At 46.5% G+C, this 14,585-nt stretch overlaps 1 protein-coding gene across 1 annotated transcript in view; it reads left to right on the top strand.

Annotated features, from left to right (window-relative positions):
* The first annotated feature begins 882 nt into the window (after positions 1-882).
* The window catches only part of XKR6 (XK related 6), a 314,532-nt gene continuing 300,829 nt past the window's right edge, over positions 883-14,585 (top strand). The window contains exon 1 of the mRNA XM_065401346.1: positions 883-1,586. Coding sequence (XP_065257418.1) covers positions 883-1,586 — 704 coding nt within the window. The remainder of the gene's footprint in view (positions 1,587-14,585) is intronic.

Raw genomic sequence — 14,585 nt, 5'->3', positions numbered from 1 at the left:
GCTGGGTGCAGGGGTTAGGGAGGCTGGGGTGGTGGATCCCAGGGGAGCAGTGGGTCTTTGGTGCAGGAGGGCTGGAGTGGGGGGTCCCAGGGGTCCTTGGTGCAGGAGGGTTGGGGTGGGGGTCCCAGGGGAGCTCAGGGGTCCTTGGTGCAGGAGGGTTGGGGTGGGGGTCCCAGGGGAGCTCAGAGGTCCTTGGTGCAGGAGGGTTGGGGTGGGGGTCCCAGGGGAGCTCAGAGGTCTTTGGTGCAAGAGGGCTGGGGTGGGGGTACCGGGGGGAGCTCAGGGGTCCTTGGTGCAGGAGGGTTGGGGTGGGGGTCCCAGGGGAGCTCAGAGGTCCTTGGTGCAGGAGGGTTGGGGTGGGGGTCCCAGGGGAGCTCAGAGGTCTTTGGTGCAGGAGGGCTGGGGTGGGGGTACCGGGGGAGCTCAGAGGTCCTTGGTGCAGGAGGGTTGGGGTGGGGGTCCCAGGGGAGCTCAGAGGTCTTTGGTGCAGGAGGGTTGGGGTGGGGGTACCGGGGGAGCTCAGAGGTCCTTGGTGCAGGAGGGTTGGGGTGGGGGTACCGGGGGAGCTCAGAGGTCCTTGGTGCAGGAGGGCTGGGGTGGGGGGTCCTGGGGCAGCTCATGGGTCCTTGATACAGGAGGGCTGGGCTGGGCTGGGAGGTCCCGGGGGCAGCGGGGCTGTGGGCCCTTGGTGCGGGCGGCGACGGGGCCGCGGCTGCAGCCACTCCTGGGCAGCGTGGGAGCCGCGCTTCGCCGGGCGGGCGCTAGGGGTCCCCCCTCCATCCTGCGCGGGGCCCGGCAAGCGCCTCCCCCGGAAGCGGCGGGGGGGGAGCCCGGCGAGAGGGCCGGAGAAGCGGGGCGAGCGGCGGCGGCGGCGGCAGCAAGATGGCGGCCAAGTCGGACGGCGGCGGCGGGGGCGCGGGGGTCGGCTTCGCCCAGCTGCACAACCTGGACGAGGCGGCGGCGGCCGCGGCGGGGGGCGGCGGCGACGGGGCGGACGAGCAGGGCGGCAGCAGCTCCCTGCACATCTGCCACTGCTGCAACACCTCGTCGTGCTACTGGGGCTGCCGGAGCGCCTGCCTGCGGAGCCTGCTGGGGCGGGCGGGGGGCCGGGCCGGGGGCGGCGGGGGCACGGACCCGCTGGCCCCGGGCTCCTCCTCCGAGGGGCCGCCGCACTCCCCGGGGGGGCCCGGCGGCGGGGGCGGCGGCGAGCGGCCGTGGCTGGACTGCCTGTGGATCGTGCTGGCGCTGCTGGTGCTGCTGGGGGACGTGGGCACGGACCTGTGGCTGGCCCTGCATCACTACGGGCGGCGGGACTACGTGTGGTGCGGCCTGACCCTGGCCTTCGTGCTGCTGCCCTCCGTGCTGGTGCAGATCCTCAGCTTCCGCTGGTTCGTGCAGGACTACACGGGCGGCGGGCTGGGCGCCGTGCAGGGCCTCAGCAGCCGCGGGCCGCCCATGATGGGGGCCGTCGGGCGCCGGCCGGGGGCCGCCGGCACCGTCACCCCGGGGGCCCAGCGCCTCTGCAGGCTCTCCGTCTGGATCTGGCAGGCCGTCATCCACCTGCTGCAGATGGGACAGGTCTGGAGGTAAGGGGGGGGGGAAGAGGGGGTCGACCCCTACCAACATACACACACAGCGGGGAAGGGCTTGCAGAAGGGGGTCAGCCCCCCACGCACACGGGGGGGAGGGCTTGAGGATAGGGGGTCACCCCCCACTTACATTGAGGGGGGGAAAGGCCAAGGGAGAGGGGGAGTCATGACCGCACTTACATGGGGGGGGGAGAAGAGCCAAGGGAGAGGGGGTGTTGTAACCCCCCCCTACACACACACATTGGGGGGAAGGCCCTGGGGAGTGGGAGAGTCACCCCTACACATGCACAGAAGGGGAGCAGCAGGTGAGGGGCCTGGGGAGAGATGGGGAAGGGAGGATTATGGGGGTAGGGGTGAATCCCAGGCAGAGGAGACGATGATGTGGGGTGGAGGTCATTCCCACACAGGGAGAAATAACTCTGTTGTATTGCTCCTGTGCCAGAGGGGAATGTTCCGTGGCACATAGCTGGGGTTGGGAGGTGAAACTGGTCAATCCCCACCAGGGTTAGCGCACAGTATGGGGAGAAGCGGTCCCCACCACATGTGGACATAGTTTGAATGGATTAATGTGGTGTAAATAGGGATTAGCTCATTTCTACCCCTGGGACAACTTCTGGGCCTGGATCTGGGATTGGGGGGAGAAGTGGGTTCACATCCTTGCCTGCTTTCAGGGTGAGCTCTAGGATATCGGTCTTCGATAAGGGAAAGAGGGGAAGATGTATCCCCCAGGGTTAGTCACACTCAGCAAAGAGGGGGAAGCAGGTCGTTGTTTGGAAGAGGGGAAAAATGTAGTGAGATGTCCTGGATAAATCTTTGGTAATAGGAGAGATGCACCCCTTCAGCAGGTGTAGGAGAATTGGGGAGTGTTTTTAGATCTCCGGTGTAAGGGACTAGAGGTCAGAGATGGGGTTTGTTCCCTAGAGAGAAGCTATGGGGGCGGGGGAGGAGGAGGACTTCCCTGGGAAATTAGGAAAGACTATTCAAGGGAAGGATTTGGATAGCAGAGGAAGTGGGGATAGGCAAAGGAAAATTTCCAGGGTTGGAGTGGAGGGAACTGTTTTGGGGGTGAAATCTCCGGGATGACTTTGGAGGTCAGCATACCCCCAACAAAGATTTGGGAGGGAGCATGAAGGGGTTCCCTAGAATGAGCTTGTAAAAATGAACCCCACAGAGATGGGATTTTGGGGAAAGAGGTGATCTAAGGATAATTGTACAGAGCTATTTTGCTGCATGTCCTCTAGGACAACTCTGTGTGTGTGGAAAAGGGAGACTTCAGAAGTGAGGCTGGAGGGTGAGAAGCATGGATGAGAGAGGATGGGATGAAATCCCCAAGTTGAGTGTGGAGGTAACAGGCATCCAGATCACAGACAATATTTGGGAAGGAGATCTGGAGGAATAGGGGTCTGATAGGGCAAACAAATGGATTAATTTGGCCTCTTCAAATATTTTCTAGAAGAGGCTAGATATGTGGGATAAACCAACAATGAGACATTTTATGTGATGGGGCACAGGGGAATCAAAGGGCTTGTTGCTGATGGGGTTAATTTCATCCCTGCACTGAAATCTCCAGGATAAATCCTGGCGATAAAAGACATCAAATGGATTTTAGAGGATTGTATTTTTGTTGGGGTGGGTGTGGGGGAGTGGGGGAGGAGGCAGCAAGGGCTGGTGAGATAGAAGGCAAGTATTTTGTGGATGATGTATAGGTAACTGAAGGGGTTAACTTTGCTGCTAAATGAAATTTCTGAAAAAGTGACTGAAGTTAAGATGGAGACAGCACATTTGAGGGGGAGAAGAGGGGGTTTGATGTTTCTTCTTAGCGCAAGAATCTTGAGGTAAAATGGAGATAGCACAGCAAAGATTTTTTTTTTTTTTTTTGAGGAGGGGGCAGGGAGGAATGTGTGGGAAGGTTCTCTGGAATCGCTACCTAGGAAATCAGCTGGTGAAATCATGCAGTGCAACAGAAAACACATTTCTGTTCTGTCGTCTTTTCAATGTCATTTGCACTCATTTAAGACAAATTCCCTTTCAGTGGTTGTGGATATTTTTGCAGCCACGTATAGGGTGTGTGGGTGGGGATGTGTTAGGAAGAAGAATCCGTTCACACACCTTTCTGCCTCCTTCCGCCAGTCGTTCTCCCCAAATGCAGATCACATCAGCAAAAGCAGCTTGGTGCAGATGCTCCTTTGGCAAGTTGGGGGTGTCTCATCATGCAGCCAAGCAAAATAAGCGATTATGTATTAACCAGTGTGCAAATCTGCACTGGCAAAAATAAACCCACAACACATTTGAGTGAACAGTGGGGGGGGAAAAAACAAACTATGCTGCTTAGTGGCTCTGGTCGTGCATGGAAGAGATGAGGTGTGTGTGTGTGTGGCTTCTATGAAGAAAAGAGGCTTAAGTTGCCCAGATTTAGCAGTGACTTTTCACTGCAGAGGAGGATTTCAGTGCTGGGAATGTGCAGGTCTGGGGCTGCTGACACAGGGACTGAGAAGGGGCTCTCCAGACCAAGTCACGTTAACTGAAATAAGAGAGCTCGCTGTGATCCTGACTATTACCTGAATCACATTCAGATCTTGCTAAACAGTGCAGTGGACTGAAGCTGGATCCGTGTCTGACTTAAGAAAGCAGAGAGAGCTACGATTGAAGGAATTTGTGGACTAACCATTGTGACTATTTTGAGGGTGTTTTTACACTTCTGCCATGGCTGTTGCGACTGTCATGAAAATTAATCTTGAATGCAGTGATGGGACTAATACTGGAAAGCACTATTTTAGCAGTATTTGCCTGCAGCTAAATCGTTTCATGCTGGTAAGAAGTTTAAGGGAGGGAGGGGGACGACTTAAACAATGTATGATCAGAGTTGTGATGCGCTGGGCTTAGGTTCCTTCATAAGACTGGATATGAACTGTGCAAATACAGTACATAGTAAGAACAAAAGTATATGTTGTGCAGAAACTATCTGTTGCCCTGCAGCTGGAAGCAAAGTCATGGAGGATAAGGGGAGTAGGACTGAATTGTATAGAGATCCTGTTCTGAATTTCCCAGGGCTCTTTCTTGGTGAATGTCACATAATTCGTATTTAATATGTGGGGATCAAATATGGTTTGTCATCCTATAGGGACTTCCTTTCCTAAACATTGATGAGACTTGCAAATAAAAAGATTCATAGCTAAAATTCCTACAGCAGGCATACAAGCTTCTATTAGAATGAATACGTTGATTTTTTTTTTTTTGGGCGGGCTTTGGAGCATTAATATCTCCATTAGGTCTTGGAATTGTGTAGGCAGTATCTAGCAGTTTTAGTACAAACGCGTGAGGCCTTTTTGGAGTTTTGTCCTTATTTGGTATTTTTGTACTTGCACGATCACATACAAAATTTAGGCTTTGCCAAGATGTTAGAGAGGTTAATGAAAGCATTGATGGGAGATGGATTAATTTGTATTTCCAGATTCACTCAGTTTGCTTATTGCTAATATTTTTATTGTCCCAATCATTGCATGAGCAGTATGGTTTTAAGCTCGTATCATTACACATGTACCTATTTCTACCTTATTTTAACAGTCTACAATTTTTACTTTTCATCTTAATTTCTTAGGTAATCTTGAAGACTAGAACATTTCAGCCAAACTGTCAAAGTAAAGGATGCCAGTCATGCATATTATGCTCTTTTGTGCTTCAGCACTACAAAACTGCAGAAGGGATGTTCATTGAGGAAGAATGTGGCAGTGCTGTGGTGTTACTTGAAATAGACTTGATGCAGGGTTGCCTTTTAAGCTTGCCAGGGTTGTTGCTTCCGCTGAAGTCATTCATCTGTGTAAATTAAGGAATAGACGTTTTGACTTGAAAGATTTAGCATCTTGGCTAATTAGCTGTATTAAAAGTGCTCAACAATATTATTTTTGTATCTGTACCTCTTTCTAATCACTGTTGCAAGTAGGTTACTGGGTCATGATTGCGTTCCTTAAAATGTACAAGGTTTAGTGTGTAAACTGTGAAATTTCACGTAGCACTATACTATTAGGTTAGATCTAGGAATATACCACTAAAATCCAATGGAATAAGAGTAACCTGAAACTGACAGGTCTAAAATGAAAGCTGATCAGTTGAAAATCCTATTCTATTGTATCTCTCAGAAATTCTCAGGAATGTTACCTTACATGTAATGCATTCAAATAAGTTTTTAAAACAAGAACAGTAAATGTACATGTTATGAAAAAAACTGGACTGTAAGAAAACCCTGTAGTCCTCTTTCCCTTGACATTAAAAATTTATATTCTACATGTGTTATGTAATCCTACAATCGAGGTAAAGACTTGACTATTTTCTTCACTAGTTGATGTACCAAATGTGGGAAACTCCCATGTTTTGCGGAAGGTTGTGTGGGATATGGAAAGATAAATATTATTTGCATAGGTTGTCAAACTAATCTATCAAGGAGCTAAGTTTGTGCTTCAACAGTTGGTTTAAATGGAATATTTGCTGTTAATGTGTACATGATAAATGAGGATTGTTTTAGTTACATTAGAGAATTTTGCTCTAGAATTAATAGTGTGACTTAAACACTCGCTATATTCAAGATACATTGGATGAGAAGGGTTTTTAAATTATGTCTGCAATTCCTGGACTTTTAGATCATGTCTGGGGTTGCTTAAGATGGGAAGATATCTATCTGTCAAACGACCGGGTAGCTGGAAGTACCCATCCATGAATCTTGTCAGACTCTTCTGTCTTGGGTACTCAGATTTCTAGACACTTTCTGCACATTTGCTGTCTCTTCTGGCAGACTTACATATTTTGCTACTTTTCTGGTTAGTTTGTCTGGCAGCTGAGTTCTTCCTCTTTAGGATAAGCTGTGAAACCCTGGCTGTAGCATAGAGTTCTGTCAGGCTCTGAAAATGCCTGACAGAGGGAAGAAGCACTGGGGTAAATGACAATGCTGTGACAAGCCGAGTTGTGCACAAAAGCAAATAGTGCAGACAGAAATTCCCCTCTTCCATTGAAAAGGACCTCTGTGTGAGATGGCTCTACAGAAGAGAATTCTGAACAAATTCTCTAATACAGCATAGTATGGGATCTCTCACCTTAAGGAATCTGTCTGTAGACACCATTCACATTGATTAAACAGCACAAAAGGCATTGATGCTAGAATAGAGGACATCTAGGCTTATAAAGGGAGCTAATCACCTGAGCAAAAGGAGACTCTGCATTGGCTGTTAACTGGTAGTGAGGCTTACTGCCTTGTTGTGGGTTACCCACTAGAGGGGGGTCAAATCACAGATGTTGAAGCGGAACTTATGATGATCTAGCCTTTGGAGAGAAGAGTTTTCCCTAGCCTTATCAAAGGGTGGACTGCACCTTTGCAGTGTGTTCTGGACTACCTCCCCTCCCACACAATCATATAACATCTCTTTGGCAGCAATGTAATTTGCATATGTGGAAAAACACTGGTGTGTGTTGGGGTGGGGGGGGAGTTGAGAGATCTTGTTCAAAAAAAGTGATGTGGTGGTGGTGTTGTCTTGAACCTATCCTAAAGAAAAGACAAATTAAAACAGAAGCATTTCCTGCCATGTGTGGGACAGAGCATTGTACTGGGCAAGATGGTGGAGGTATAACACGGAGAAATCTGAATCCCTCAAATACCTTATTTTCCCGTTTCTTAAATGCTTGCTTTATTTCCCGTGAATCCTGACTTGATTTTTAGCAGCCGCTGTCTTGAGAAGCGCTAGAGGTAGAAACCAAAGCTTTATACCATCTGAAAGCTTTCAGCTGGGGGGGAGGGATAGCTCAGTGGTTTGAGCATTGGCCTGCTAAACCCAGGGTTGTGAGTTCAATCCTTGAGGGGGCCACTTAGGGATCTAGGGCAAAATCAGTACTTGGTCCTGATAGTGAAGGCAGGGGGCTGGACTTGATGACCTTTGGTCCCTTCCAGTTCTAGGAGATAGGATATCTCCATTCATTAAGCAACAGAGGGTCCTGTGGCACCTTTAAAACTAACAGAAGTATTCGGAGCATAAGCTTTCGTGGGTAAGAACCTCACTTCTTGCATCTGAAGAAGTGAGGTTCTTACCCACGAAAGCTTATGCTCCGAATACTTCTGTTAGTCTTAAAGGTGCCACAGGACCCTCTGTTGCTTTTTACAGATTCAGACTAACACGGCTACCCCTCTGATACTTGACTCCATTCATTAATTAATCATTAAAGTATTTATCGAACAGCTCATGAGAGAGAGAGAGAAGCAAAAATCATGCTTGAATTAAAGGAGAAGGTGAGAGAAAGAAGCTTGTGGAGAATAGTGACTTTTTTTATGATCCACTGTCTAGTGATCTTCTATGAATAGAAAACAGTTTTCAAGGTTAGTACTGATCTTTTTTTCAAGACCAACAAACTTTTTCAAGCATTGGAGCAAGGACTAGAAATGGAGGTGGGGGGGAAATTGGATTTCTGGCCTTCCTAGCCTGTTAAAATGGACTGGAGATTTTGGTTCTCTGTGAAGGTGGAATCGATAAATCTAAAATTCCCCTTTATTGCATATTCTTTGATGGATCCATTGAAATATATAGTCAGTTCAGTAGCCATCAGCCAAGGTTGCCAGAAGGCAATTGTGGTAGAAGGCTTGGAAGACAGATGGTTACGCTAAAGTGCTGCTCGTTATTAACAAAGTTTTCTGAGGTTTAAGCAGTTTGGGAAAACCCTAGAACAAATAGCTCCAACCCTAGTCTGAGGATTTAGATACTTGACAAATTAGTCACCTGTCAGCATTTAGGTTGTCATCTCTATTCCCTGAGTATGTTTTCCAGACCTGAAGAAGAGCTCTGTGTAAGCTCAAAATCTTGTCTCACCAACAGAACTTGGTTCAATAAAAAGTATTGCCTTACCCACCTTCTATCACTATTCAATGCAGTCTGATAACAGTCATGTATGATGAGATTCCAGGATGGACAGGTAAAATGCTGAACTGATTTGTGTGATTGACTTTTACGTGTCAAATGCAAATTTGCCCCTTTGACTTACATTTCCCATCAGTGTTTTCTCTTTGCCACTATTTGAATATTAGCTTTCGTAGGGTTCTCTTTCCCGGAGGTTGGCTTGGTTGTAGTGCTTCTAGGACTGGGTTCATTGAATACCCAGGATTTGCTGGGGGGTTAGACGGAGCACAGGTGTGGATTATGTGTTTCAGCATAGCTTCTCTCTTTCTCCACTCTCTGTCTAGGTACTTGTATAGTTCTCAGTGCAGTAGTATCTGGATGCTTCACAATCATTAATGGATTTTACATTTCCACCGCCTCTGTGAGTAGGGCGGTATCCTCTGTTACTGATGGGGAATTGAGACACTGGGTAGATTTAAGTCCATTGCCCAAATGTCCCACAGGAAATATGTGGCTGTCAGGAATTAAAGCTACATCTCCTGAATCCCAGTCTAGTGCCCCATCCACTAAAAAAGTCCTTCCTGCTACTCTCCAAGTGTCTTCTCTCAGACCATTTCTACACTGGTGAAATTTACCATAAAAATTCCTACCAGTTCACCAGAACCAGTATTAAAACCATGAGGTGCTGCAGGGTAGACAAGGACCCTGAAACTAGTTTTACCACCCTTTTAGCTAAACCTGCAGAAAAGCAAGTCTAATCAAAATGCTGGTGAAAACAGGGCTGCCTGCCAGCATCTTGTCTAGGTGTCTGCTCCTACCAATTCAGCTGAACTGGTACAGGAGCCAGTGGGAATTGGTCAATTTTTTACCCATAGTACAATAGTGGGCTCAACTTTAGAAGTGTTGGCCTGTTTGCCCTCCCCCCTGAATGATGAAAGGTGGCGTTTACAGCGATCTAAAGCCAAATCATTTAGCAGCTTTCTCTGGAGTTAAAGGGCAGAGAGGTCTTGGGCTAGCTAGAGGTGGGAAGTTGAAATTTCCTGCCATGTGTGGGACAGAGAAAAAGACTGAGGCTGAGATATTTTGTACTTTTTAAAACCACATGTAAGGTGCTCAGAGACCGTGGGAATGAGTGTAAGCTCTTGGGGACAGGGAGTCTGTGCACGTATGTATGTATGTATAGCGGTTAGCATTGTGAGTCCCCCTTCCTAACTGATACACATTAGTGAATCCTGTGTGCATCTCAAAAGCTTTGGGAGTGACAAATGTCCTAAATCAGCGGTTCTCAATCAGGGGTCCGGGGCCCCCTAGAGGGCCGCAAGCAGCTTTCAGGGGGGCCGCAAAGCAGGGCCAGCATTAGACTCGCTGGGGCCCAGGGTAGAAAGCTGAAGCCCCATGGCATAGGCTGAAGCTCAGGGCCCTTAACCCTGCCCCTCGGGGCTGAAGCCAAAGCCTGAGCAATGTAGCTTCAGTAGAGCCCCTGTGGCATGGGGCCCCAGGAAATTGTCCTGGTTGCTACCCCTTGACGCTGGCCCTGGCTTTTATATGCAGAAAACCAGTTATTGTGGCACAGGTGGAGTTTTTATAGCATGTTGGGGATGGGGGGATGCCTCAGAAAGAGAGAGGTTCAGAACCCTTGCCCTAAATGAATTTATAGAATTACATTGTATGGGAAAACTTATACCCTGTGGCTCTCTCCGGTTCTTCCATGCTGGTAGGAAGTGGAGGAATATTTTAACCGTTTTGCAGCTGGTTCCTCACTGCATCTATGAAGAAACGTGTGGTAGTGCTGGAAATGCATTTTGCCTGCCATACCACACTCATACGGCAGCAGTAAAACATCTCCGGAACGGTTTGAGATTGGGATTGGAATTTATCCCAGTTATGTCAGAGCCAGGAAAAAGAGCAACAGAGGCTGATACTGTTGAAGTAAAAAGTGTTGTAAGCAGAAGGCATTTAAAAAATATGAACAATCTGGCGCAAAATGAGTAGTGGGAGGTGTTCCAAAAATAAGGAGAAAGTAGTTTAAAAACATGACTAAAAAACCCCCTTGAATCTTCAATGCCAGAGAATATTTCAGTTAGTTTTGCCAATATTTACAACAGGATTGTAAGCGTCCACTAAAAATTACTAAGAGTCCAAGATATGGAAACAAGATATTAAGGCAATTGGCAGGATGGAGGGAATCCCATAAATAAGGATCATATTTCCAGGGAGGAATTTGGTTATACTCAGAGAACAATGGCTCATAGCATCATTAAAGGAAGGAAATGTAGACTGTTGGTTAGAGCACAGGGCTGGGAGTGAGGAATTCAGTGCTCGTTCCCAGCTCCACCACTGACTTGCTATGTGACCTTGGGCAAGCGAATCATTTTCTGATTAGTGCTCTATAATTTTAATAAAATGATATATTTTTATATTCCTTTGCAAGAGGATTTTATCTGGTGTTTGGGGAGCAGAAATTGGACCTGCTCTTCCTTTTTCCTTACTGACTAACCTAAATAAATAATTCCAGAGATCAAAGGTCAGACTTTCAAATTTAGGCATACCCAATTATGACCATATATTTGCATGTACCTAATTTATACACACATACCTGATTTGCATGCATAAGTAAAGTACACTTATACAGTATATGTGTGCCTAAATTTGAATCTGGCCCATCCTCTGCATACCTCACCCCCTGGAGAAAGAAAATTCAGTTTTATAACCAGCCCTATTTTAAGGAGCATTTATGAAATCAGCAGGGGATAGGAGAGAAAAGAGAGACCCTCACTCAAACCAAAATTTAATGAACTTCCTGGATTTGTATAAAAGCATTAAGCAGCACGAAGCTCTGTATCGTAGCTTGGCAGTAATTTGAGGCCCTTTATGGTTTGAATGGAGGGATAAAATGGAACCTGCAATTACACTAATTCTTTCTAATTGAATATTTTGATTTTTTTCTTTCCCTTTTAAAACACACCTGTGTAACTACTAACATTCATAAAGCTGCAGGAATATTTGTTTCCTCTTTTTGGTGAGCAGTGTAAATGTACTTTTTATTGGACATGCAGTTCATTTCCTTATTGCTGGAAGTGCTTCCCCAGTACAACTGCTTTGGAAAGTGGTGGACAATGAACATTTCTCTGCTCATTTTAACTGTGCTGCTGTTATCACTGGGCTGTATTAGTTTACCATCTGGTGTAGAGGGGAATGCTGTGCTGCGGATTGAATGCTTTGAGTCCCTGCATGATTTTGTCAGGTATCTTTTTAATTAATTTATTATCCACGCAGGGCTTGTCATCAAGAGCTGCAGCTATTTATTTATCCCCAGGCCATGTTCAGTGCAGGCAGACAAGATCACTGACTTCTGCCACATAGAATGTCCTTTTGTTATCCCCATCCCCAAACTAAGTCTAAGTCTTGCTTGAACAGAGCTTGGTAAAGGTGAGGAGTTATAGAGTAGCAATTTCTCCCAAGGTCTGTTGTAAATTAGATTCTCCTTAAAGATGTGAATTAAATTATTTTTTGGAAGCAAAAGTTCGGCATTGTTTTGCTGTAATTGGCAGTCGGACAGGCACCTGTGAAAAAGTTAAAGGGCTAGATCCTCATAGAATCATAGAATATCAGGGTTGGAAGGGACCTCAGGAGGTCATCTAGTCCAACCCCCTGCTCAAAGCAGGACCAATCCCCAACTAAATCATCCCAGCCAGGGCTTTGCCAAGCCTCCCCTTAAAAACCTCTAAGGAAGGAGATTCCACCACCTCCCTAGGTAACCCATTCCAGTGCTTCACCACCCTCCTAGTGAAAAAGTTTTTCCTAATATCCAACCTAAACCTCCCCCACTGCCCCTTGAGACCATTACTCCTTGTTCTGTCGTCTGCCACCACTGAGAACAGTCTAGATCCATCCTCTTTGGAACCCCCTTTCAGGTGGTTGAAAGCAGCTATCAAATCCCCCCTCATTCTTCTCTTCTGCAGACTAAATAATCCCAGTTCCTTCAGCCTCTCCTCATAACTCATGTGCTCCAGCCCCCTAATCATTTTTGTTGCCCTCCGCTGGACTCTTTCCAATTTTTCCACATCCTTCTTGTAGTGTGGGGCCCAAAACTGGACACAGTACTCCAGATGAGGCCTCACCAATGTCGAATAGAGGAGAACGATCACGTCCCTCGATCTTCTGGCAATACCCCTACTTATACAGCCCAAAATGCCGTTAGCCTTCTTGGCAACAAGGGCACACTGTTGACTCATATCCAGCTTCTCGTCCACTGTAACCCCTAGGTCCTTTTCTGCAGAACTGCTTCCTAGCCATTCGGTCCCTATTCTGTAACAGTGCATGGGATTCTTCCATCCTAAGTGCAGGACTCTGCACTTGTCCTTGTTGAACCTCATCCGTTTCTTTTGGCCCAATCCTCTAATTTGTCTAGGTCCCTCTGTATCCTATCCCTACCCTCCAGCGTATCTACCACTCCTCCCAGTTTAGTGTCATCTGCAAACTTACTGAGAGTGCAGTCCATGCCATCTTCCAGATCATTAATGAAGATATTGAACAAAACCGGCCCCAGGACCGACCCTTGGGGCACTCCGCTTGATACCGGCTGCCAACTAGACATGAAGCCGTTGATCACTACCCATTGAGCCCGACGATCTAGCCAGCTTTCTATCCACCTTATAGTCCATTCATCCAGCCCATACTTCTTTAACTTGCCAGCAAGAATACTGTGGGAGACTGTATCAAAAGCTTTGCTAAAGTCAAGGAATAACACATCCACTGCTTTCCCCTCATCCACAGACCCAGTTATCTCCTCATAGAAGGCAATTAGGTTAGTCAGGCATGACTTGCCCTTGGTGAATCCATGCTGACTGTTCCTGATCACTTGCCTTCAGAATTGATTCCTTGAGGACGTGCTCAGCTGATGTACATTGACATAGGTCAGTTGAAGTCAATAGAGGTATGCCTTTTACATCCACTAAGGATTTGGCCCAGAATTTTTCTGTAGATAGGTAGTTTATTATTAGAATGGTGAAAGGAGAAGGGTAGGGAGTGGGATGAGAGGGTAAGTTTAATTGATAATTGTATTATTGGATATTTATTATTGGGTTTTGGAAATAACCATTTTCATTAACATAAAATGAAAGCTTTTAAAATGTAAGTTCATATTTTCAGCTCAAGCATCAAATAGAAAAAATTAGACAAATTAATATAATTGCATTGTATATTCTCTGTACTGAATCTCTGATTTAAAGAGAATTTTACTGATATTTATTTCATAGCATCCAGTCGCTGGTCTGTGTATCAGTTTTACACTTGTCCGGTAACTGTCTTCTAGTCCAGTGGTTCTAAGCCTGTGGTCTGCAGACCCTTTGGGGTTTGAAGACTGATTTCTAAAGGGGTCTGCACCTCCACTTGACATTTTTTAGGGGTCCACAAATGAAAAAAGGTTGAGAACCATTGGACTTTTGATTCAATAAACTGCTTATCTCATACAGCTGTCCTATCATCTAGTGTTGGTGGTATGTGACTGCTGATTGAAGGCACAACACTGTCATTCATTTATTAATAATTATAAATGGAAATAATTTGGAGCAGCACATAGCACTGACAACAGAAATTGATCCGCCCTTCTCGCAGGGGAGCCTTACAACGACAAGTCGTATTCTAAGCAAGGAAAGAGGAGAACTTGCTTCACTTGCAGTGTAAAGTCACTAGCATGTTGTCATGCAGTGGACTAACTTCAGTCACCAGCAAGAAATTGTTCTAATCTTTCTTTACCTGGTGTTTCCTGTGTTGAGGGGAACAATTCTTCCTTCCTTCATTTTTTTAGAAAACAACCAAAAGTGAGTTTGAGAGGAAAGAAGCATTAGTATACTTACTGCTTTGGAAGAGTGTTTACTGATCATGTGCATTAGATCAGTAGATGTTAGGATCATGGTTGGTTGTTTTTTTTGCTTTGATTCCGTATCACATCTGCAAATGCCTTTTATTGAAAGAGGACACAATGGATTACTTGTACCATTGTTTTTGGGAAGGACGTGTTTTTTTTTTTTCTTGGCAATTCAATCTTATTTCAGTCTGTTCTTGACACTCAAGTAGGATAATAATGTGAATGTATATTTTTGATGCCAAGAGAAGGATTTCAGCC

The sequence above is a fragment of the Emys orbicularis genome, chromosome 3 (assembly GCF_028017835.1).
Source record: "Emys orbicularis isolate rEmyOrb1 chromosome 3, rEmyOrb1.hap1, whole genome shotgun sequence".
Lineage (NCBI taxonomy): Eukaryota > Metazoa > Chordata > Testudines > Emydidae > Emys > Emys orbicularis.
Note: the sequence above shows the minus strand (reverse complement) of the source record. Positions and strands in the feature narration are given on the sequence as shown.